Source organism: Ochlerotatus camptorhynchus, unplaced genomic scaffold, assembly GCF_037179485.1.
Source record: "Ochlerotatus camptorhynchus isolate MF236.1 unplaced genomic scaffold, CSIRO-AGI_Acam_v1.1 ptg000023l, whole genome shotgun sequence".
Lineage (NCBI taxonomy): Eukaryota > Metazoa > Arthropoda > Insecta > Diptera > Culicidae > Ochlerotatus > Ochlerotatus camptorhynchus.
This window is the reverse complement of record NW_027040515.1, coordinates 1,355,814-1,382,504: the sequence shown is the minus strand read 5'-3', so window position 1 is coordinate 1,382,504 and position 26,691 is coordinate 1,355,814. Positions and strand designations below refer to the sequence as shown.

The 26,691-nt window shown below is 45.3% G+C and overlaps 2 protein-coding genes across 3 annotated transcripts in view; one reads left to right on the top strand and one right to left on the bottom strand.

The window, feature by feature from the left end:
- Rpp25 (ribonuclease P protein subunit Rpp25) overlaps window positions 1–26,691 on the top strand; it is a 489,635-nt gene that overhangs the window by 375,098 nt on the left and 87,846 nt on the right. The window lies entirely within an intron of this gene.
- On the bottom strand, window positions 6,939–16,465 carry Tdc1 (Tyrosine decarboxylase 1). The gene is made up of 6 exons (XM_065228635.1): window positions 15,738–16,465; window positions 9,387–9,571; window positions 8,240–9,162; window positions 8,036–8,175; window positions 7,569–7,758; window positions 6,939–7,489 (listed from the first exon to the last, which is right to left on the bottom strand). The coding sequence occupies exons 1-6, from the start codon at window positions 15,865–15,867 to the stop codon at window positions 7,306–7,308; spliced, it is 1,752 nt and encodes a 583-aa protein (XP_065084707.1). The 5' UTR covers window positions 15,868–16,465; the 3' UTR covers window positions 6,939–7,305.

The window sequence follows — 26,691 nt, the reverse complement described above, 5'->3', positions numbered from 1 at the left end:
AGCGGAACATTGACTCGTGGGTCACCGTCGATGGAGAGCAAGCGTTCGTTGTTTACAAGGGACAGCTGCAATCCTGCCGCCACTGCAAAGAGTAAGCGCACACTGGCATATCATGTGTCCAGAACAAAAAGCTACTGTACCAGAAAAGCTACGCGAATGTCACGAAGCAAACTGGACAGGCCAATAGGTCAACAGCCGGTCAGCAACCCAAAAAAGCTGGTGCGAAACCACCAAACACGAAACTAGTCGGTCAAAAATCCACTACTCCGCCATCGTTAGAGTCAGACGTTTTCCCCGAACTGCCGAATAGCCAGAGTGAATTCTCAGGCCCGAAAACACACACACGCAGCCAGCCTGCAGCAGGGTCTGCGCAAATACAACGAGCGCACAATGCGTCAAGTTCGTTCCTAACACCACCACAAGCTGTCGTGGCTTTGGATGACGTGTTCAAAAAGCCAGAAAATGCGCTGCGATCGCAGAGCAGAAGCGGCAACGGGAACGAAACCGATGAATCCTCCGCTTCCACGAGCAGTAGACGAAGCCGAGGAAAACCAGCCGGTAAAAAACCCCGCCGGGATGACGACGACGACGAGAGGGACGAGGACAATCGCTTATAAATGGCTCTCACGTCGTACAACATCTCGTCCATCAACATCGGCACCATCACGAACCCCACGAAACTGAACGCGCTCCGAAGCTTCATAAACAGCCATAGCCTCGATATCGTGTGTCTACAAGAAGTAGAGAACGAGCAGCTCTCCTTGCCTGGTTACGTCGTTTTCTTCAATGTGGACCATACGAGAAGGGGAACAGCTATTGCCCTGAAGGAACACATCCAGGCCACTCACATCGAGAGAAGCTTGGACGGCCGACTGCTTGCGCTGAGAGTGCAAGACACAACGATCTGTAATGTTTACGCTCCCTCCGGCTCTTCGCTACGTGCAGCTCGGGAGAACTTTTTCAATGGGACGCTTGCCTACTATCTCCGCGATAGTACCACGCATGTCATTCTGGCCGGCGATTTCAATTGCGTGCTTCGAACAAGTGATTCTAGCAGCCCAAACACTAGTCCCGCCCTCAAAACAGCCGTCCAGCAACTGCAGCTCCACGACGTATGGGAGAAACTGTGTCCGCGTGATCCAGGTTTCACGTACGTCTGCCGTAACGCTCAGTCGCGACTCGATCGCATTTACGTCAGCAGTGATTTGCGCGATCACCTGCGAGCAGCACATTCACACGTCTGCTCATTTACCGACCACAAAGCGCTGGTACTCCGACTTTGTCTCCCCCATCTTGGTCAAGAGCATGGCCGTGGGTTTTGGTCCCTTCGGCCCTATCTTCTGAGTGACGAGAACGTTGCCGAGTTCCAATACCAGTGGCAATATTGGACCCGGCAGCGCAGAAACTATGGCTCCTGGATCGAATGGTGGATTTTGTTCGCTAAGCCCAAGATCAAATGCTTTTTCAAGTGGAAATCTCGAGCCGTCTTCGATGAATTCCACAGTGAACATCAGTATCTCTACAGCGAGCTTCGGTTAGCCTACGACGGGTACTACCAGCACCCTGAAATGATAACCACCATAAACCGGTTGAAAGATGAAATGCTAGCACTTCAACGGAGATTTTCCTACACGTTCATGCGAATGAATGAAACACATGTGGCGGGAGAACCCATGTCAATATTCCAATTGGGGGAGAGGCGAAGGAAGAGAACCGTCATCACGCAGCTGCAGACAGAGCAAGACGAAACGGTAGCAGAGCCACGAGCGATCGAGACGCATATGATGGACTACTTCTCGACGCTGTACTCGGAGGAGGAAACAGAAGAGAATGAGAACTGTTTCGTCTGCGAGAGTGTTATCCCACCCAACGACCCATCGAATGAAGCCTGCACGGACGACATTACGACGGCAGAAATCTGGTCTGCAATAAAAGCGAGCGCCCCACGAAAATCTCCCGGCTGCGATGGTATTCCGAAAGAGTTCTACCACCGCATGTTCGACGTCATCCACCGTGAGTTGAATCTGTTGCTGAATGAGGCACTCAGCGGTAATCTTCCTCCAGCGTTTGTCGATGGCATCATCGTGCTGGTTAAGAAGAGAGGTGGCGATGACACAGCCCGTTCATATCGTCCGATCTCGCTGCTCAACAGCGACTACAAGCTCTTCTCCCGCATTCTCAAAACCAGACTCGAGCAAGTGATGAGAGAGCACCACGTCTTGAGCGACGGGCAGAAATGCTCCAACTCAGAGCACAACATATTTCAAGCCACTCTTGCTCTCAAGGACCGGATAGCACATCTCCGCCACCACCGCCGTGCCGGGAAGTTAATCAGCTTTGATCTCGATCACGCTTTCGATCGGGTCCGGCACTCTTTTCTATTCGAAACCATGCGCTCGCTCGGCTTCAACCAGGATCTCATCGCTCTACTCTCGCGAATCGCCAGCCGGTCCACCTCTCGGCTGTTGATCAATGGGCACCTTTCTCGTCCGTTCGAAATTCAACGCTCTGTACGGCAAGGGGATCCGCTATCAATGCATCTCTTCGTTCTTTACCTGCATCCACTAGTGTGCAGACTCGAAAGAGTGTGTGGGAATGATCTGCTAGTGGCGTATGCGGACGACATCAGTGTGATCGTCACATCGACCAGGCAAATCGATGAGATAAATAGGCTGTTCACTCGTTTCGAGAGAGCTGCTGGCGCAAAATTAAATTTGCGGAAAACTGTTGCCGTCGATGTTGGCCTTTGCGAAGGCAACAGAATCAACACTCAGTGGCTACAAACAGTCAATGTAGTTAAAATTCTGGGTGTTGTTTTCGCAAATTCAATACGACTGATGACAACGATGAACTGGAATGCGCTAGTGGGGAAGTTCGCGCAACAAATGTGGCTGCATTCTCTGCGCACGCTGACGCTGCACCAAAGGGTCATCATGCTCAACACGTTCGGAACGTCCAAGATATGGTACCTCGCGTCCATTCTACCGCCGTTGGGAGTGCATACGGCAAAAATCACATCAGCAATGGGTACGTTCCTCTGGAGAGGGACTGTCGCCCGTGTCCCAATGATGCAGCTCGCACGCAGCAGTGAGAATGGAGGCCTGAAGCTGCAATTACCAGCTCTGAAATGTAAGTCACTCGCAATCAACCGACACCTACAAGAGATCGAATCCCTTCCTTTTTATAGATCCCTTCTTTTCCACAATAATCCCCGCCCAGCCATCTCAATAGATCTTCCCGACCTTAGACAAATCCTATCAAACTTATCCCAAATTCCCCACCAAATCCAACAGAACCCCTCCACCGATCAAATTCACCAGTACTTCGTCCAGCAAACTGAGCTACCAAGGGTGGAACGTAACAGTCCAGCAAGTGGATGGTCACGCATATGGCGAAACATTGCATCGAGGCAACTTACTTCAGCGCAGAGGACAAAGCTTTACTTGTTGGTGAACGAGAAGATAGAGCACCGCAAACTGCTATTCGTGATGCGGCGAGTAGATAACGAAAACTGTACGCATTGTGGCAACCGGACAGCAGAAACTCTCTCCCACAAATTTTGCGCTTGTGCTCGCGCCGGCCCGGCTTGGACGTTCTTCAGCAGAGAATAGCTGTCATCTTGGGTGGATGGAGGCGACTCGAGTTCGAAGATTTGTTAAGACCTGCCCTATTAGGAATAAACGGCAGACATAGAGTGGCAATTCTGAATATGTTTATTACATATATCTGCTTCGTTAACGATTGTAACGGTAGAATTGATTTAGCTGATTTGAACTTTAATCTTGATGTAGCAAATTGACGGTAAAACAAAAAAACTTTGTATGCTAAACTGACAAATACAACTTCACTTTTACAAAAAAAAAAAAAAAAAAAAAAAAAAAAAAAAAAAAAAAAAAAAAAAAAAAAAAAAAAAAAAAAAGTTCAATGATTTGGGTTATCATTCGTTTATGGTTATTTTTTATTAGGGAAGCCTACCGCCCAAGAAGAAGTCGTACTTCCTTACATTCAAAAAGTATTTGTGGAGCCGAAGCATGCTGTCAGTAGTAAGGATAATTGCTGCTTGCCATGGCTTCCAATACTTCTTGATTCCCACACGGCAGCCATACACAAGTTCCTTAAAGTCTTTCAGTGCACTTATGGCATTAGCATAAGCCTTTTGGTTCTTGTAGCTGAGTGCTAAAGCCGGAGTTCTAGCGGTCATGTACGAGTACCATGTTGACGCCATTTCAAGGAAGAGCGCCGTAATCAAAAGCTCTTTCCGCCCACTCTGAGCACTGAAGCATCGCAATGCTGATACCACAGTATGATTAGCGTATTTCGTAGCATTTTTCACCTTCATTTTGTCAAAGTTAGAGTGCGGGTTTGAAAAGTCTTCTTCTGTCAACCCGCAAGCCATTTTTAAATCGCAATGCGCTTCATATGCAACCAGCTCTGTTAGGTGGGTGATATCTGCTGTAGAACCAGACAACCCATGTTTTTGAACCACAGCTTCCGGTAGTTCAATTGTTCGGTTTTTGATCCAACCATGGATCATGCTCTTGAATACATGAACGGAATCAGGTACGATTTTCAGCGTGCGTGTGGAATCGGAGTGTTCATCATGACTCGCTCACGTGAGTGTTTAACGCCGATGTCATTCCACAACTTCTTGTTTCCTCCTAGAAAATAGCAAAACAATTAATTTAATTAAAAACCTCCATAACCATTTATTACGGCATGCACCTGCAGCCCTATCGCTTCAGTTTTGTTGATTAACTCGAAGAGTATCGATTTGATTCCTCCATTTTTTATCGAATCCCCGGTGAAGTGGTATCCAACCACTTGCTTCCACCGGGACCTCAAACCAACTAGCATGAATACCAATAGATGGTTCGCTAGCTCACCGTTACCGGAAAGTGTGACAGGACCAACATACTTTTTCAAGTTAGAACAGTAGTTCGAGCCAGGCTGAATAGCCATTTCGTCGAAGACAATAGCAGCGTCTTTGTCCATTTCAGACATGCTTTTCACCTTGTGCTGTAGAAGTTCCAAAACTTCATCAAGGCAGCCATGGTCGAAGTGTATGTTTTGAAGTTTCTCCTGGAGGGTTCGTGTACTAGGCAAAAAGCGTTTTTTACGCTCTACCTCGTATGCTGTAGAACCGCAAATAAATCTGGTCCTGAATCCTTCAGTTACGCTGTCGTCTGACCATTTGGCAATCTTCTTCAACCCGGTCATTAAGGAGTATTGGTCATCGTTCACGACGCTTTTAATTTTTGACAACTGGTCCTCATAGTCTTCTAGTTTACTTTTTAGGTCCTGGTTTTCGTTTTTGTACCGGTCAATCTGACTGAAAAAAAATCAATAAATCAAAATAAAACCCCACAAAAATTAATTATTAAAAACTTACTCAACAGCGTTAAAACATTCATAGCACGACGAAGCCTTTTCCTGTGTTGGCGGATTTGAATTTACGGCATCCGATCCGTGTAGGTCAACAGCAGCTTCACAAAATTCTTCACGTTGCGTGGACAGATTTGAATTCGCTTGATCCGTGTTAAGAGCATCGACCGAGTCGAAATTCCAGAAGCTTTCATCCAGGTATTCCACCTCGCCATAATCTGAAGCTTCTGTATCAGTGCATAGCGTTTTCGGTTCTGGAACTGAACTTAACTGAGGGACGGCTCGAAACCACGGAACAGCACCATTGATCTTCCGGATCTTTCCAGCTGTGTCTCTATACAAATTATCCTCTTTAAAATGTAGCTGAGAGGGAAAATTTTTATAAATATACCACTCAATCTTTGAAATTTTATTAAAAAAAAACTTACACTACACAAACGGTGACTATCAGAGAGTCTGAAAGCAGCAGTCAACCCGCAGAATCCAAGCCACAACTCGCGATCAGATTTTTTCACCGGAAATCGAAAAAATGCCACGTTTTGGAGCTCGCTTCGGGACTCATTTTCACAATGTGGAAAAAAGCACTTCATTTTTGGGACATTAGCCGACGGAAACCGGTGAAAAACGAATGAGGAAGTAAAAATCAACAAACAAGCTGCTGCCGAAATCGGTTTGTTTTGATTTTTGCTTTGAGTCATGAGGCGATTGAACTTTTTCCAGTGCTGGCAAATTTATGGTGGTATATTTTCAGTTGCCAGATCTACGGATTTTGCATCCGCATGTCTGTAACTAGACAGTCTATATCCAGCAGCTCCACCAACCGAGGGGGTGTTCAGTCTAGCTGATTTCCCGTCGATGGATATCGATCAAAACCAACGAACGACATCGGGTCAATCATCTCCTGCTTTCACCGGGTTCTCAGTAGAAAAACAACAGCGAAATACCGACTATTAAACCGAGGATCATCACACTTCAAACGTTGAAAGCACCAGCTCATCAAACGCAACAAAGGATTTCATTGAAAATACCAACAAACGCTGGCTGTCGAAGCACAAGGAGAACGAAAAAGAGAAAGTTCGTGCTGATCAGTGCATCCAGAAGATCGGTCAGCAAACAGATCGTTTAGATTAAAATAATGCAACTCATCAAATAGGGGATAGTATGTTTTAAAAATAAAAGGCCCAAGCAATGCCTAATAGGCGAGGGGGTCTTATAAATCTAGAACAACAATTGAAATAGGCGGAACAACCAAACGTAAACAATGGCTTTAAACGCAAATTCCTCGAGAATCAAACCCCTCTCACGCAAACTAACCATGCCATTCAATAAAGGAAGTTTGCTCTATCAGATGGTGATGTTAGATTTCTTCGATGTGTTTTGATTATCGCGGAGTTTGCCATTGTTTACGTTTCGTTGTTCCGCCTATTTCAATTGTTGGTCTAGAACTAAACGCAATAATAAAACAATCCCAAATTATGCTACGACGATAGTAACGCTTAAGTGTATTTAATCTTGATATTTCAGATTTGTTCGAGATACATTTCAATAAAAAAAAGCCTGTTTTAAAAAGGTCATGGTGGTTATCAGTTATAAATCAGATAATACTTTTTCGTTTGTAATCTTATTTCTAATTCACCCTACTATAGCTTAGCAGTACCTTTTTTTATAAATTAATAATACTTTGTTGGCCATATAGCAAATGTATAACGGTAGTATAAATAGCATCCATTCTTACTCGGTAAATCAAGCCGATTCACTTCATCACATTTGTCTAATACTAGAGCAGCTTTTGGACTTGCACTGTCTTCGGAGGCTTCCGCGAAAGTTGGCCGATTCTTCGACGTCGGTGTCACTGTCACTGTCTTCGTCTTCATTGGCATTGGTCATGGTGGTCTGCTTTCGAGAACCCTCCGCCGGTGCTAGTCAATTGCTAGCCTCATCCGTACTGTCCGTTTCGTACATTTCCGACTGCTTCTGTATCCGGTCGCGGTCCGATGCCGCCGCCGCTGCTGCTGCACCGTTCATCCTCGTGGCCCTCTGGAGAGATTCGAGGATTTCGTCCGTATCGATGATGACGATCGGGGTGGCACCGTCCGTGAGCTGTGACCTGTTTTGTATTTCGCGGAAACATTTGAAGGTTAGGTTTAGGGGTGGTCCAGGAGGATTGCGTCAACTAATCTACATACCGGCTGTTCTGTCGTTCGTAAATTTCGCGCGATACGCTGCGGGTGAAGGAGAACCGGGTGGACATGCTGCGGGTAAGCTTCTTCGGTGGCTTCTTGGTGACGATGGTCAATGGTTCTTCAACTGATGGCACTATGCACTCGGCCAGCAGCGTTTCCTCGGCAAAGTTTCTGATTTCGTCCCAGGCGTAATCTGTGGGGAGGGGGAATGAGAGGGTTAGTTGCGTCAGAAAATTTCGCCCGGTTAGCCGGTAGGTTGTAAAAATAGAGTATGTTTGAACTGAAGATAAGCGAGGAGCGTGTGCGATGATGACAACGCTATCGATTATGCAAATCGTGGTCGGCGGCCACGTGGAAGATATTGCGTTTGACAAGCCCAGCACGTGATAGCATTCTGGAGATGGGTTTGCTTCACACTCGGTAGGATGGTTGTTTACACGGTGGAGCTGGTGGTGATAAGAAGAACTTACCAATGTGTTCCGCCGTGGCATGTTCGTATGTGACGCAAAACCGGATGATGTATTTGCCGCGGACCATAGCGGGAGTCATGTGGAACTTGCCGGAATGGTTAATACGGGCCAGCAGATCGCGATTGAATCGGTCGTGATTTCTATAAAAGATTGAAGCGCGTTAGAAAATCGTTTGAGATTGCGAATTCGCTTTGGTAATCTTACATCAACCTGAAGCAAACCAATCCTAAATAGACATCGTTCCGTACTTCAAACCGTTCGTCCGACAGGACCAGCGATTCAAAGCGCTTGGCCAGAGTTATGTGATTGCGGATGTACTTTTGTAGACCAGTGATTCCGTAGGAGCGGAAAACGAACCACAGCTTCAGGGCCCGGAATCGACGACTCAGTGGAATGCCGTAATGCCGATAATCTACGGCACTGCTGTGATCGTGTTGTAGATAAAGAGGATCAACGGCCAGCGCCGTAGTAAGAAGCTTGACATCCCTAACCCACATGGCCGAACAATCAAAGTTCGTCAGCAGCAGTTTGTTCGGATTGGTGTTGAACGAATCGGCGTACTCCAAACCCTTCTTGAAGTGTCGCATCTCCGGCAAGATGAAGGAATTTCCTGCGTAAGCTCCGTCCACGTGGAACCAAATGCTGGGAACCTGTTTGCAGACCTCTCCAATCTCGACTAGGTTGTCGAACACGCAAGCGGAAGTTGTGCCAACCGTCGCGACCACAAAGAACGGAGTAAGCCCGCATTCCAAGTCACGTTCGATCGCTTCCTTCAGTGTATTTCCTCGGAAAACCCCACGGTGATCGGTTTCCAGAACCCTCAGTTTGACAATCGCCATCTTGGCAGCTTTCTCGATCGACGAATGTGCTTCCTTGGAAGCATAGGCCACGAGCTGCGGCAGGTAGACACTGTCATGCACATCCAAGTTCTCGCCTTTGAGTTCCTTGATAGCCCGAGCTCGGGCCGCCATCATGCAGACCAGTGCGCACTCGGATGCCGATCCTTGTATAACCCCTCCGCCGCGAGTACCGACCGTATCGCTGCGGAAGAACGCCGGCAAGTCTAGCGCCTTCGCGTACCAATCCATCACGATCGATTCCAGCTCGGTAGCAGCCGGTGACGAAGCCTGTTTGCAAACACAAATTAAACAAAAAAACGCACTCTCATCAATCTCATCACAAACGGGAAAGTCCACAAAGCAGGACCTGGCCAAAGATCGATTCGTAATCAACACGCTCTGTTTCTACTACTGATGCCAATATTTGCAGTTGCGCGATCATCATCATTCAACTCTCGATCGATCAAATATTGACAACAAGCGCTTTGCGACGACCGACGATGGTGACTTACCCATGAGAAACCAATTGACCCGATCGCACTGCTCAGCATGTCACCGAGGATCGAGGGGTACGAATTGCCGGACGGGAAGTACGCGAAGAACCGCGGGTGGTTCCAGTGGACCATATTGGGCATGATCTTCTTCTCGACGTCCTCGAGCATCCGCTTGAAGTCTTCGCCCTTTTGGGGTGCTTCGTCTGGAAAGAGGCAATGGCAGAGAATGGGAGATTATGTAGTGCTTGTTGTAGTACAAGTTCATATATGCTAATTTGGTTATATTGAAGAAAGGTTTATAAACAGTCGCAACTTAGGACCGCTTCGGAACGTTCATTCACGCCGCACAGGTGGCACCCGAAACGGGGGGTCTGTTTGTGTGCTAAAGATTTGTTTGCGAGATAAACAGTTTTTGTGAATGGTGATGAAATGTGGGTATGCGTTGAGCGGAATATCTTTGACACAATTAGCCAACCGGTCAAGAGGCAAAGTACCAAGCGTTCCCTTTGAATTTGACGTTGTTTCCAGTAGCAGAACTCCGTTGGCAGTTTTGTGAGAGTCGTGCTTACATAGCTAGATCAATGAAAACGTGCATCGTTCCTATCGTTTGAGTTAGAGTGCATTACATCACTACGGTAGTTGAAATTGTTTATGTTTACAGATCTACAGGTAAATAATGGTCAGAATGCATCATTCATCGGTGTTTTAATATTTGCAGATTCATTCGATCTATCATTCGATTCATGAAAGTGAAACTGCACATTTACCAGAAATGACCTAATCGTGGGATTTAAGAGATGCTTTTTCAACCTTCAAGACACAAGAAATCGCACTGTTTTCGGTCCTCCGGCGTATTTCTTTTCGCCTTTTATCTAAGCTCAATGGATGAACCGGACGAAGGTGGCAAGTGGCAGAGATGCTTTGGTATTTCCCATCTAGATGAAACGACAGGTCGTACACAGTGCACTTTTTTTTCTTGCTTGCTTTGAATGAATTCAAGGCAAATTTGAAAACATGCCTCATCATCGTCCACGTTTGCTGTTATTCCGCAGATTTATTCGTAAGGCTCTGCCATGCTGCCTGATGAATGTATGGCGTACTAATACTCATTAACGATGATCTTCAATCGCTATCGTTGTTAAATCATCGTCGTACTTGAATCTGTCAAACCATTTGTCAGGCCACAGAAAACGTTTTCTAGAATGGAAGAGTCTTCGATGGAATCTCCGAATCCACGAATGGAAAAGAGGGATAGGAAAAGTCCAGGAAAAAACGAGGAGCCCAAAAAGCACATGGGTGATCAGGAATGAAGAGGAAGACGTACTGTTGAAAATAATAATGAAAAGCAAAGAGCAAATGATAATGAAAAGCATAAGAGTCGAGGAGGAAAGAGAAGCAGGAAGAGGAGGCAATAAAGAAAGAGATAAAACTCTTGGGGAACTTCGGGAAACTTCGCGAACTTTTCCAGCCCTGCTCGATCAGAGGCGGGATTTGCTGTTAAATCGTTCCACTGAACATCGACCAATGAGATGTAAATATGTAAGACTCAGTGTATTTGTCATATATTTCGTTCTCCAGCTGTTTGAACGGTTGAAGGAGTGTGACGTCAAACTCCGTCATCCATTTAATCAGCCGGATCAGACGTAAGAGACGAAAAGTTTACTGGGCCTCACCTGTTTACGCTCATTGTTTTTTTTCGTATGTGAATTTGATTCCAAATATCAACAAACCATCGTTGCTTATGGCTTGTTGTCGTTTGGAACCAGTTATGCGAGGTAGGCGACGATTGTTCGTATTTGACAGTAACCTTCACAGCCACCCCCAACCCCCAACTACCAAAATTTGGCATTATATTTCAATTGTAACTGTTTATTTCAGATTCATGGGATATGATTTAAAAATTCCCGAAATCAAAACATTCGGTATTTCAATAAAATCTTCGAACTTTGCGTTTAACTCCATCCATTAGTGGTGGCCGTCTTTGTCCAAATTTGTTGGCAGTGTTTGATATATTTGATTCCTTGTTTCTTTCCAGAAAGCTTCCGCTTCATCAGAGCCCAATATCTCTCGGTTGGACGTAACTCTGGACAATTTGGCGGATTTGTGGTTTTTGGTTTCGTACCACTCCATCAAAGTTTTAGCATAATGGCATGATGCCAAATCGGGCCAGATTAAAGGGTTTTTTTTTTGTGTGGCTTTTGATGAAGGGTAGCAATTGCTTCTGCAGGCACTCTTTCTGATCAATCTCCTTGTTGATTGTGCCTGTAGTGACGAAAGATTTCCTCTTTCGGCCACACGTGCAAATTGCTTGCCAAATAAGGTATTTCAAGAGCCACATGTGAAAAGGGCATACCAGCTTTTCGTAAACAAACCTTTGTAGGCCCTTTTCTCACGAACCGAGGGTCGCTCATGCAAACTAACAATATCATCGGGAAGGGGAAAGTTTCCCTTACCCGGTGATGTTGATGGTTTGCGTTGGTGTCATATGGGTGGCGAGAAAAGGGCATAAGAAGGTTTGTTTACAAAAAGCTTGTAAGCCCTTTTCACATGTTGTTCTTGATTTGTTGAGAAATTTCGATGCCTCCTTCGTCCTGAAATACTGAGCTGTAGCATTTTTGACCACAGCAGAATAGAAATCCAGCAGTTGAAGCTGCTTGAAATCCTCCCGGATATAAGTTTCATCGTCCATAACAACGCATGGAAACTTCGTCAAATATTCGCAGTACAAACGTTAAGCCCGTGATTTTGCTGTCAAATTCTGTTTGTCGTTGCGATTTGGAACTGTTTTACAACGTTGATTCTGGAATGCTTCAAGCAGTGCTTCCTTATCCAATGGTTTAGCTTCGTCCTTTGCCCTGGTAATCTTCTTCTTGAACACAACCATATCCTGCGGATTAGCCACCCGGCCACTGTACTGCTGCCCGAAGCGGATAGACTTGAACTGCTGCTCCACATCGGTTGTGTCCAATCGCAACCGAATCAAGGGCAACTTCGGTTGCTTCTGGTTTCCGGTCAATTTCTCCTCGGCACGCTTGGTCAGTTCTTCGATTTTCTCCGCGGCGAAATTCTGCATCTTTTGCTGGACATCACCCTCGTCCAGTCGCAACTCATCGAAATACTCAGCCATGTTGACCGACTCTTTACTGGTGATTGTTGTTTGCCAAAACGTTCTGTCAGCGATAGTCAGTTGATGCGTTGACGAGTGTCGAGTGAGTGTCATGATATTTTGCATCACTGCTCTGGTGGATTGGTTCGGTCGATGAGCCGGGATAACAAATCTGCACATCCGAAGCCGTTCGTGGACACATGCAGTGGAATTCCCTTTTTCGAACCGAAAATAGACAGCAATGGCTTGTGGTCGGTCAACAATGTGAAATGTCGTCCGACCAAATACTTATGTAACTTCGTCAATGCGTAGACTAACGCAAGTCCTTCCTTTTCAGGTTGTTCAGGTTGCACATCCTTCATGATGCCATCGGGAAACTGGTGAAAGATTACTGCACCACCGATGCCAGTTCTTGATGCGTCTGCTGCCACGATGATCGGCAGCTTGGGGTCGTTGAGTGTGTCAACAACAAGTTTGGTTGAAGAACTGTCTTGAACTTTTCGTAGAAATTGACCGCGCCCAGAAACGATCGCAGTTCAGTGACGTTGGTTGGAGGTGGCATTGCAGTGATTGTTTTGATTTTCTTGGGGTCTGGACGGATACCTTGTCGGTCCACGATATGTCCCAAGTAGCAGATTTGCGACTGGAAGAAACTACACTTCTCTGCCTTGACGTGGAATCCATACTCCTTGAGACGTAGGAAAAGCTGGTTGAGTGATGCAGCATGCGACTCCAAGTCCCGGCCGAATGTTTTGATTTTTGGACAAAACCAGGTGGCATTCCTATTTTACGAGCCACCGTTCGAACAGAGAGATTCGGGTTTCCTTCAATATCCTCTTCACCTTTCGGTTCATGACAATGTTTTTAAAACTTTTCAGTTTCCTCTCGAGCGTCAAACGTTCCGAAAATGATTTGATCACACCGTGAACAGTGGATTTAGGTAAATGCAATTTTTTGCAAGTTTCCGCATTGACAAGTCAGGATTTGCATTACGTCTGTACAAAATCCGCTCGCGCACGTATTTTTCATTAGTCGCCATCTTGAACACTAAACATGGAATGTAAACACTAATCATAGTCTTTTTCATCAATGGCTCCCAGCTATACCTCAGCGAAATTTTTCACTCTTACGTGTAATATTTTAAAAGTTACAGTGATTTGAAGTAAAGAGCCTGAATTGGGCAAAGAGGTGACATCTCATCCATTTGACAGGTCTTCTGCTCGACTAAGTTGAGATAAGCTAATTTGCAATAAGCAATAAGCTTGAAATGAGAAGATTATGAAGAAAAAGGCAGAATGGCCGCTATTTTATTTTTTACCTTGCCGCTTGTTTGATGGTTCGAATCTAAAAAACTACAAAGATTTATTGCAGGAAATTGTAATCGCATGTTTGCAGCAGTCTAGCAAAAGAGCACACGAAATCTTTATATTTTCTGCGATTCGTGCCATCAAAAATTCAAAGTGGCAAGGCAAAATAGCCAAAATGGCAACTTTCACCCAGGGTTCATGTTTTATTTGAACTTCTAATAACCCTATGAGCATCATAAAAGCGTGTTTCTGGTAGCCTTTTCTGCTGTTCTCCGTTCCGTTTCATCGACTGAAAATTCTCTTCTGTTATTTCATCAAATTATAACGATTTAAAATAAGAAAATATTTGATTTTGTGAAGTGTGCTTCCGGACTTGGCTGAAACACATCATTGGACCTGTCACTTTTTAACTCTTTTAACATCAAATTCTTGGTGAAACTTTGCAGAACATAATCCATTTCACATGCATCGCTTTGTAACTAAACAAGTCCTAACACCAATTGAAATTTTTGTGAATGTAATGTGGTTGGCCATTTGCTGACTTATTGTTTTTTTCCTTCTAAATAACCGTTGAAATTATCACGTATTTCTTTTCCCTTACTTTAAGGTATGCATAAATTCCTCGTAAGCTTAGGAAGCGACGAATAGGTTAAGTACGATAACGTTGTTAAGACTTCATCAGCATTCCAAAGTTCTCCAGGACACGTTTGCATCGAAATCGGATGAATTCAGTTCAGTTAACCTAAAAACTAAATCAAAATCTCAGAGGAAGCGTTCAAACAGAGAGAAAGCTGAATGCATGACGAACTATCAATCAAATTAGCATATCTAAGTGACTAAGAGATCGAATTAAAAGCTCACATGACTTCCGATCTTTCAACTAAGGAACAATCTCTATAGTGGCATTTTCCATGAATGAATTCCTCTTAGAACAACAACGGTATACGACGTACCTTTTAGGCCATCGCCGCCTCAGTCACCGAACCTGGAGGAAGCATCAAAACCGTCATGTAAGGTGCGAACGATGATGCATCACGAGGATCACAAATTTCACAACTGTGCTACCTTCACTCACTGCCTTGTCAGCCCTCTCAATCCAGATATATTTTCAATTATGACGTACATGTCTCTTGAGCTAAATACGCCAGCTTTTCACACATCGCAAGGTGTAAAATGCGGTCAACATAAGAGGAGATTTTAAAAACGCTATTTTGAATCATTCAACAAATCGTAAAAATACATCCGAGACGATAATGCCATCCAGTCTAAACTTCCTGTAGTAGGTCGTCAAAGTCGCGTCCACCAACAACCACATTACCGTGCGCGGTTGGGAAAACCGTCGAAACCTCTCCTCCTCAAAACCGATCTAGAGAAAAAGAGGATGGTCAGCGTCATTCGTCGTGTCCGCACGGCACCGTATGTAAACAAACGTGATATCTAGTGTTTGAATGTTGTGCGGCGGCAGTTTTCCAGATCCCAGTGCGAGAGACGGCGAAAGGTAAACCGCCCGAATGAGTACAAAGGGCACGACTTAACCGGATTAGGGTTGTTAATCCTCATTTTCAGCCGGCACGGGCAGTAGGCGGTGGTGTTTCTGAAGAACTCTGACGTTGGCATAACGTGGCCTACTGTGTTTTAAGAACAAGGAGGTAAACGTGCGCGCGTGATGGTGTTTATTTTTAAAAAGATCCCGTCACTTGATGGTTGGGTGAATTACGACCAATTTCGTCCAAAACAGCTCATTATCGTATTTGACAATGTAGTTGGGCCATTTTCGCGACTCTGGAGTTTATTCCGAGCCCGAGGAGAAATTTATGAGACAAGTGCTAATTAGCTGATCAGCGCTGTGCTGACTAAGACGCACGCTATACTGACTACATCAAGCGTCAAACGGTTGTACAAACAAACTACCAAATTTATATAGACACTGATGCAATCCAGACTCGCTGGTCTTACCTGGTAACAACTGTCGCAGGAATCCCGGATCAACGGTGGGAGCGACGTCTCGACATTCGATGGTTCTTCCATAGTCGCAGATGTAGTCGATCATCTTCTTACCGTGCGCGCGGAACTCTTCGGTATTCATTTTCGCACAGAACACGGGCCTTTGTTTCCACTCTCGACTAGTTGAAATATAATTGAAATTCCACTACAAACAATCCCGCACCGTGGGTTGTTAATTTGCCAGTTAACGTAAATATTGCTGTGTTTAATTTAGTTGCTGTGGTAATAAATCACGAATCACTAATTTCCCCTCTTTCACACTCGCAACTCACAGCTTGGTTTATGGCTTCTTTTTTTCTGTAACGACTTTTCAATCACTTTCACATAGAACTTGGTAAGTTGAGAAACTACCGACTTTCTGTTTTCGCTAGGATTCACAAACCAAATTTTCTATATCGCTCTTTTGGCAATCTTTGGATATTTTAAATTTTAGCTTCCTCTCTCTATTAGCTGTTCTTGCTCATGTAGCGCAAATTCGAATGACTACTGGTCGAGCCGAGCGAAAGCTTTTTATCCAACTGACGATGAGCGCTGCGAATCGCGATTCATTCGCGAAATTCACGCCTCCACTGTGTGAACGTGCCTCTTTCGGAGCCGGAGCCGAGAGCGGAGAGGAGAAGCATCATCAAGGCGATCCCAGAGTAGTCGCTTTCTTGAACGCACGCGTAGGAAGTGGAATTCTGGGTGGTGAAGAAGCGTGCCTTTCTATACCGGTCGGCCTAAATGCACGTGTTGTGATAACCGAAGATAGTGAGTGATGCAATTGTTTGGATAATTAAGTTTTCAAAAAGAAAGCTATAGGTTTTACATTAACATCTATTTTCTAACGGAATTAGTCACATCGTGATGGCATTGATGACTATTACATACGTCATGAAGTGTTCTGTTTAATGTTCTGATAACTGATCGTTATCAAACATTTCTAGCATGTGCGGCGCGGCGAGCATAAACCTACGCCACTCACACTGAATACAGCGCTACAAAGTAAGCAGTATCTTGCTATTTACGAACGTCGCTGATTTATGGTTGATTTTAACCTGGCCGTCGCTAGCAGCTTTATCTACCAGATATAAGGTGAGTCAAAAGTTCGACCTTAGTTGATTAGTACGGAATTTCTAACATATTGAGCAGGGTGGCAACTCTACTAGCAAAACCGGGATTTTGGTTCATTCAAATTGCATGGTTTTTGCACTTTGAGGCCATTTTTCACATTTTTAAGATCATTGTGGTTGTTGTCGATGTTGTTCTTTATTTAAGACATTTTACATCCAGCGGATGCATCCGTGCCTGTTGCAGTGGTTTCAGTGTAATAGTGTGTGGGGTTTTAATTATTTTCACAATCGTCCTGGAATTTTCGTCAGTACAACCAAAAAATCAACTCTGAACTATCCTTAAAACAGTTCTTCTCTCACAAATGATTTGGAGACTTGTTTTCCAAATTTCGCTGTGAATTTTTCTCTGAAATCATTAATTGATTCTAAAATCTACTTGAAAATTACTTTGAAATGTTCATCGAAATTCTTTCAATAATTCTGCAAAAGTGACTGAAAGTCGAGTCTAGTCTAAGGGGAGTACAGAGATCTCAATGCAAGCTTGTACAACGCACATCAGTCTCACTTGCAGAGTCGTCTCAAAGCTAATCCTAAGGAATTCTGGCGATATGTGAACGAGCAACGGAAAGAAACGGGATTGCCGTCCAATATGACTGATGGCGTTACTGATGCCAACTCCGTCGCAGATATCGCCAATATGTTTCGCACACAATTCAGCAGCGTTTTTTCAGACGAAGTTCTTGATGCTCAGGAAATTGCTGCTGCCACGAGTAATGTCCCTCGTACGTCGGTGTTTGGTTCTCCATTCACCATCCACAGCGACATGGTGATTTCAGCCGGGAAACAGATGAAAACATCAACAGGATCTGGTCCAGATGGCATTCCCTCATTAGTACTGAAACGTTGCTTAGACACTCTTTCAGAGCCCTTAGCTAAGGTCTTCAACTTGTCAATGACCTCCGGAGTTTTTCCAGAATGTTGGAAGGATTCGTTTGTTTTCCCTGTTCACAAAAAAGGATGCAAGCAGACTGTCGCCAATTACCGCGGAATAGCTGCATTGAGTGCTATCTCCAAACTATTCGAGCTAATTGTCCTGGAAAAGTTGGTTCAAGACTGCTCGTACAGTATTTCTCAGGATCAACACGGCTTCATGCCTAAGCGCTCGACGACGACTAATCTAACTGTTTTTACATCGTTCATTATTCGTGAGATTGAACGTGGCCATCAAGTTGACGCCATATACACCGACCTCTCTGCAGCTTTCGATAGAGTGAACCATGAAATTACCATCTCTAAATATGACAAAATGGGTGTTCATGGGAGTCTACTTACCTGGCTTCGCTCCTATCTGACTGGCAGATCTATGTCTGTTAAGATCGGTGACTACGCTTCTCCACCCTTCATTGTTACATCTGGTGTTCCTCAAGGCAGCCACCTGGGGCCATTGCTTTTCCTGTTGTATATGAACGACGTGAACTTGATCCTCAAATGCCTTAAACTCTCGTACGCCGACGACATGAAGCTCTACTACGTAATAAAAGGGCCTCAAGACGCTCATTTCCTCCACCAAGAACTTGAAGTCCTTGATGATTGGTGCCGGATAAACAGGATGTCTTTAAATGTGTCCAAGTGCTCGGTCATCTCCTTTGGCCGTAAACGGGCGATGCATTTCCACGATTACACCTTAAGAGGAATAAGCTTGAAACGCGAATCGACTGTCAAGGACTTGGGAGTCATGCTCGATTGCAAATTAACGTTCAAGGATCACATTGCTTATGTTGTATCTAAAGCTTCATCGCAGCTAGAATTTTTATTCCGTTTCGCCAAAAGCTTCAAGGACGTGTATTGCCTGAAGGCTTTATACTGTTCCCTGGTTCGACCTATACTGGAATACTCTGCCGTTGTTTGGTCGCCATTCTATCAGAATGCCATCCATAGAATTGAAGCTGTTCAGCGAAAATTTATTCGCTTTGCGTTGCGACACCTTCGTTGGCGCGACCCGCGTAACTTGCCGAGCTATAAAAGTCGCTGTAACCTCATTGACCTGGAGCTCTTGGAAGGAAGGCGTAATGTGGCGAAAGCTTGTTTCGTTGCGGATCTTCTGCAAGGGAACGTCGACTGCTCCACACTTCTCAGTCTTCTTGACATCAACACTCAACGACGGGACCTCCGGCTGCATGCGTTCTTCAACAACCGGCGTTCGAGGACCAACTATGGCGTACACGAACCAATGTTGAGTATGTGCCGCGTTTTCAATAGTTGTTATTACGTGTTCGATTTTAATGTGTCCCGTGAGAAAAATAAGCGTAGCTTTAAGAGATGTTTGCGTTAATTTTGTGTTTGAAGCAGTTTTGATGTTAAGATATAGAAAATTGTCATTAGGGTAACTATTTTATCTGTTGACAAGTAGAAATAAATAAAGGGGCTGTTAATAAACTACGTAGACAGTTTAGGGGGGTTACAATTATTCACGACGCATACAAATTTTAAAATTTTTGTATGGACAATTGTCTACGCAGGGGGAGAGGGGGTCAAGAATCCCAAAAAACTGTCTACGTAGTTTATGAACAGCCCCTAAGGGTATTTTTTTTAAGTCACGAATATTTATTATTTCCAGATTCGTCATCAATTCATGGGCTGTTCCCGTTTTTTTGGTGATTTCGGATTTAACCTGGATTTTCCGGTACACTGGGCGTGAATTTGTAAATAAATTCAGAAATTTTATCGTCGACGCCAGTACATATAATTCTATAGTGTTATTAGTGTTAGGTCAAGTTTTCATGTTTCAAGTTGTTTTTTAGAATCCTGTGTTTTTTAATTGATTGCTACAGTGCTTTCCCGATTTTACCGGCTCCCAATTTTGTCAGTCTAAAGATTTTGCTGAACCTTTTGATTTTGAACCATGAATTCTCAAGCATTTTGCTCCAAATGACACTTAATTGTTTTGTCGCAACAACTAACTAACTCAAATAAACCTCAAATATTGCGATACTGCACAGCTGTATCGAGTCCCTCCCGATAAAGGTAACTAGGTGGCGGATAGAGCTGGAGTGGCTGCAATACAAATTATGGGCAGATACCCCATTCAAGAAGAAGGTTTCGTGATCGCCAATATTAAAGGAATTTTCATATGCAGTTGCTAAGCACCCGAAGGACGATGGAGCAATTCCACGAGACGCTGGTTGGACTTACCGAAGAGCTGATCGGACAAAGACCGGTAGTCATAGGAGCTCCATTCCGGAAGCTCCAATTTGCCCTCGGCAGCAGTAGTGGTAAATCTGCCGGCCCGGACGAGATTGGATACCCGGTATTAAAAAACCTCTCCCTCGACGGAAAAACGAGGCTACTCGCCCTCTTCAACGATCTATGGCTCACTGACTCGTATCCGGACCTCTGGAAACAAAGCTTGTTTGTGCCCATTCCGAAGAACAACACGGCGAGTGAAGAAGCCTCCTCCTTTAGGCCGATTGCGCTAACTTGCTGCGCGGCAAAAGTGATGAAGAGAATGGTAAATCGTCGTCTTAAGCAGTTCCTGGAGTCAAACGGCCTCCTTGACGAACGGCAGCATGCGTTCCGGCAAGGACACGGCTCCTCCATTTACTTTGCAGCCCTCGGGAATGTACTTAAGGAAGCCCAGGAAAACGGTCACCATGCGGAGTTAGTCTTCCTTGATATTTAAAAGGCGTTCAAAAGGACATGGACACCTGGTGTCATCAGGCAGCTCATCGGCTGGGGCCTGGAAGGTCACATCACACATTTTGTACGGAATTTCCTCCTTGATCGTACCTTCCAGGTGACCTTCGGGAACACTCGCTCGGATCCGTGCCCCGAAGAAACTGGAGTGCCCCAGGGGTCCGTCATAGCCGTAACGCTATTCCTGGTGGCAATGAACGGGGTATTCAGCCGATTGCCCAAGAACGTACACGTAATCGTTTATGCCGACGACATACTCATCGTCGTAACGGGACGAACGACTAAGCGGACCAGGAACATAGCTCAAGCAGCAGTCTCCGCCGTCAGCAGGTGGGCGCTTTCGGTTGGTTTCCAGCTCTCCGCTCCGAAGAGTGTACGGTGCCTCTGTCACTCGGGCCATCTGATTCGAGGACCACCGATCACCATCCAAGATCACCCGATTCCGCTCAAGAAAACAGTGCGTGTTCTGGGGGTAGTACTAAGCTTCAACCAGCACTTCAGGATGGTGAAAGAAAACTGTCGTAGCCGCCCGCATCGCTCCAGCAACCGCGAGATCCGCCTTCGTGTCGCTCGGGCTGTTATCGACAGTCGACTTTTCTACGGCCTCGAAATAACCTGCTTAGCCACCGAGAAGCTCAACCACACCCTCGCTCCGGTATACAATACCTACGTACGCATCGTATCCGGCCTTCTCCCTTCCACGCCTGCAGACGCCGCATGTGTGGAAATCGGAATCCTCCCTTTCCGTTATCGATCTGCTGCAGCCATTGCTACGAAAGCCGCTGCCCTCGCTGCTGAGATATCCGGGAATGAAAGGGTCTTTCTCCTCAACGAGGGGAACAGAGCCCTCCGCACTGCAGCCAACCGTGACCTCCCCCCGGTGGCCAAGGTCCACTGGCATGGAGAGAAGAGTTGGCGATCAAACGTCGTCAAAATAGATAAGCGGATAAAGGGTGGATTCCAAGCCGGAGATAACTCTATAGCTTTGAGACGTTCTGTTGCAGAGGTTCTCGGGTCGGTTTATCCGGGGCACGTTCATCGTTTTACGGACGGATCGCGGTCGCGGGCTGGAGTTGGACTCGGAGTGGCAGGACCGAACACTGCAACGAGTCAAAGTCTACCGGAGGAGTGTTCCGTCTTTTCCGCTGAAGCCGCAGGTATTCTAGACGCAGCCATCACTCCGGCAGATCAACCGATCCTCGTATTAACTGACTCACACAGCGTCATCCAAGCGCTGGAAGCCGAAGCCTCGAGCCACCCCTGGATACAAGCCATTACACGGTACGCCCCACCTTCAACCGTCTTTACGTGGATCCCCGGAACTGCGGTGTTCCCGGAAACGAGGCTGCGGACAGACTGGCGGGATTTGGCGCATCCCGTCCCCGCTACACCAAGAACGTACCCCTCCTCGACGTCAGGCGTTGGATTGTGAATACCATTATGGAAGCCTGGCAGCAGGAATGGTTCCAGTCGCGGACCACTTTCCTGAGGAAGATCAAGGGAACCGTACGCTCCTGGCCGGACAGCCAAAAGTACAAGGACCAGCGGATCATCTCAAGACTCCGGACCGGCCAATCTGCAGCATCCCCGCCTCAGTGGAACACGTGCTGTGTGTCTGGCCGGAGTTCCAGAAGCTACGCGAACAACATGGACTCCCGGAGAACGTCAGTAATCTGCTTGGCTACGACCCCTCGACGTTGGCTGTCTCCTACGGTGGAGCTCTACCTTGTTCGCGCACCCAGTCCTCACCACAGCCCCGATCTAATCCTCACCTTACATTAAGTTTTTAAAATGTTGTCTGTCTCATTCATTGGGTAATCAGAGCCGGTTATACGTCACGTTCATGTCAAATTGAAACCTATTTTTTAGGCAGGATCTAGCCTGACCATCTGCTGTATAACGTGATGAACTAGCCTACGGCTAAAAATCACGATAATAAAAAAAATAAATAACATACAATTCAACTGACAATGCTCAAAATCCATTGAGCCCTCAAGGCGTTGACTCTTTCTTTTAAACATGACAAGTTCTTTAATAGTTATTATATAGTATTCAATCATGTATTATTGTCCCTTTGGCCTTTTGTCCTATTGTCTTTTTTTATTTCATGAAAATCTATCTATCTATAAATAAAAATGAATTTCTGTCTGTCTGTCTGTCTGTCTGTCTGTCTGTCTGTCTGTCTGTCTGTCTGTCTGTCTGTCTGTCTGTCTGTCTGTCTGTCTGTCTGTCTGTCTGTCTGTCTGTCTGTCTGTCTGTCTGTCTGTCTGTCTGTCTGTCTGTCTGTCTGTCTGTCTGTCTGTCTGTCTGTCTGTCTGTCTGTCTGTCTGTCTGTCTGTCTGTCTGTCTGTCTGTCTGTCTGTCTGTCTGTCTGTCTGTCTGTCTGTCTGTCTGTCTGTCTGTCTGTCTGTCTGTCTGTCTGTCTGTCTGTCTGTCTGTCTGTCTGTCTGTCTGTCTGTCTGTCTGTCTGTCTGTCTGTCTGTCTGTCTGTCTGTCTGTCTGTCTGTCTGTCTGTCTGTCTGTCTGTCTGTCTGTCTGTCTGTCTGTCTGTCTGTCTGTCTGTCTGTCTGTCTGTCTGTCTGTCTGTCTGTCTGTCTGTCTGTCTGTCTGTCTGTCTGTCTGTCTGTCTGTCTGTCTGTCTGTCTGTCTGTCTGTCTGTCTGTCTGTCTGTCTGTCTGTCTGTCTGTCTGTCTGTCTGTCTGTCTGTCTGTCTGTCTGTCTGTCTGTCTGTCTGTCTGTCTGTCTGTCTGTCTGTCTGTCTGTCTGTCTGTCTGTCTGTCTGTCTGTCTGTCTGTCTGTCTGTCTGTCTGTCTGTCTGTCTGTCTGTCTGTCTGTCTGTCTGTCTGTCTGTCTGTCTGTCTGTCTGTCTGTCTGTCTGTCTGTCTGTCTGTCTGTCTGTCTGTCTGTCTGTCTGTCTGTCTGTCTGTCTGTCTGTCTGTCTGTCTGTCTGTCTGTCTGTCTGTCTGTCTGTCTGTCTGTCTGTCTGTCTGTCTGTCTGTCTGTCTGTCTGTCTGTCTGTCTGTCTGTCTGTCTGTCTGTCTGTCTGTCTGTCTGTCTGTCTGTCTGTCTGTCTGTCTGTCTGTCTGTCTGTCTGTCTGTCTGTCTGTCTGTCTGTCTGTCTGTCTGTCTGTCTGTCTGTCTGTCTGTCTGTCTGTCTGTCTGTCTGTCTGTCTGTCTGTCTGTCTGTCTGTCTGTCTGTCTGTCTGTCTGTCTGTCTGTCTGTCTGTCTGTCTGTCTGTCTGTCTGTCTGTCTGTCTGTCTGTCTGTCTGTCTGTCTGTCTGTCTGTCTGTCTGTCTGTCTGTCTGTCTGTCTGTCTGTCTGTCTGTCTGTCTGTCTGTCTGTCTGTCTGTCTGTCTGTCTGTCTGTCTGTCTGTCTGTCTGTCTGTCTGTCTGTCTGTCTGTCTGTCTGTCTGTCTGTCTGTCTGTCTGTCTGTCTGTCTGTCTGTCTGTCTGTCTGTCTGTCTGTCTGTCTGTCTGTCTGACCCTTATAGACTCGGAAACTACTGAACCGATTGGCGTGAAAATTTGTATACAAGGGTTTTTGGGGCCGTGGAAGGTTCTTATGATGGTTCGAGACCCCTCCCCCTTCTGTAAGGGGGGGCTCCCATACAAATGAAACAAATTTCTGCATAACTCGAGAACTAATCAAGCAAATGGAACCAAATAAGACATGTGGGGGCGAGTGTGGGGGTATAAGGAGATAATCATAGGGGGTAGCCCCTTAGATAATAGGGGGGGCTACGTACAATATAGCATGCTTTTTTTTTAAATCGGCGCATAAACTCAAGCTAATATTGAATCCCGAGCAAGACCGGGCACACTCAGCTAGTTGCCTATAAATATGATGTGTCATTTATGACCATTTTCAACCACTGTGCGCAGCCGACCATTTCAAAAACGGCTACCTTGTATGTTTTTGGTTGCATTCATTTGACATGGTTTTTTAAAACATAAACAAAGAATGAGCGCACGAGCCAAAATTGCTTCACTTATTAGTAAGGTAAATAAAATACAATTTTCACCGTAGCCGTGTAATTTGCAGAATGCCTGAAATTTTATTTAAAATCCATAATAATTCTACCGTAACAGGTGACAGACACGTGCCTTTCTTGTACAAGTTTTAAATCCTCTTGCAATTAATTTAAATTTTTTGGCCATATCTCCGGAGCCAAATGTTTGATCTGGATAAAATTCAGTAGGGCTCCATGGAAGCCAGATAAGAACAAAATGGAAGCGGTTGATCTTCGAGAAACGTGAGAAAATTACACAATGAATGATCTTAACTAGCTACATACTTTTGTAAACGCCATCTTCTGGTACACACGTTTGTCCCGGTTGATCTAAAAAAAAACGAAACTCCATTTATTGATTCTGGGCACACTCTCACACCCCCTTAAAATGCTTAAAACACACCTTCTCGCAAGGAGACGCCTTTCTAATCCAACGGTAAAACACGTCAAACAGTTCCAACAGCCTAGGTGCGTCACACTCGTTTACCTTGGTTTGGAAGCATTCCCGCATCTGGATCAGCTCATCACACTGCTTTGTACCGTACTGAGACAATTCCATGGTGCTCGTCCGGTCCGAAACCACCTTCACGCACTGCATTGTATAGTTGCCAAAATGGTCCAAACAGCTGTAGAAGTTCACATCTTCGGATGTTCAAGAGGTTAACCACAACCAGCGTAACCGATAGAAGTATGAGCCTTACCACCAATCAGAATTGCTCCGTTATCCTTGCAGATCAACTCCAAACCATCCGGTACTACGCTAATCAGAATGTCTATCAGCTGTACATCGTCCTTACCGAGGCATTTGCGAAATTCTGTTACCAACGGACTTAGGCACCTTAAGGAAGCGCGAAGTTGAGGGCAGTACCTAGCTTCAGCATGTCAAGGAATAGAATTACGCGTTCAAACTCAAATCTATTGAAACTTACTTCGGAAGAACTCATTTCTCGTTGAAAGGTTCAAATGCCGGGAATCTTCAATAAATTCCGAAACATTCATGTTCGATCCCACGCAGATCGGTAACAGATAGTAGTACGTTCGCATGTCGTCGAAGGTTTGGTCGGAGCCAGTTCGAACGTGGTATGAGGCTTCCACTTCGCCCATCAAGCCTTCCGACTCGACCATCGTAGGGTCCTTGATTTGTGTCCTGATAAAAGTCCTAGCTGAAGCTACTGCAGATAATACACTTAGGAAAAGTAGCGCCAAATATTCGAATCTACTCATCGTGATGCACTTTCTCAATCAATCAGTATGTTCGCATGACAAAAGTGAAGCTCTATCGCTGATTTCGTTTGCTGATAGTGGCTGTGTTGTTTGAACGAAATGGTAATGAACACAAACATTGAGGTTAGAATATAATCTATACCTACTGACTCCCCATAGCAACCGTAGACTCCGAATGACAACGACCATGCAAAGAAAGATTCCACGAAAGCCAATTCAAATTCGTTGGCATTACCGGAAAGTCCGTGCATTTCATTATTTTCCGTGGAGGCGTTGAATAAATTAATCATTGTTCGGTCCGACAAGTGCTCCTGGCACGAAAAGGACTAGGCAAAATTCCAATCAAAAGATGTGCACACCCGTCACTTTCTTATGAATGTTGTTGTCAGGTCGTAAACTAGAGAAGCAGCATGTCATGGAATGACGAAAATGACGTCAGATTTTTCAGAAACATCAAAGTGAACTTTGATCCATCCGCTTGAAAATCAACTTCGTATGAACCACGAGCAAGTCTCGTGTATGTACTTACCTACTCACTTATCGTCGGTCGACATCACCATCAAAATCGCATTGGAAAGCACGGGATCTTGTGCTGACACACCGCGATTTTTTTCGCCTGTCTTCGGCGATGTTATGCGAACAATTGGCACCTTTTTTATCTCTTCAAAATAATAAACATTATTTGTACAAGTCGTGTTTGTAAATTACGAATGCGAATGTAATAGGGTTAACTACCTCATTTCCGGCCTATTAAGCACAACCCGCACTTAGTCTTTTTTAATCTAGCGCAGTTTAGCACCAAACGGAATGTTATTATTACTGATGGCTTTCAAATTTATTTACCTTTCCGCACGTACCGCAAGATTTGAAAAAGAGAAACCAATTGTTGAGATGTTGTCAAAAGTCTAACACTGCTTCTTGACACC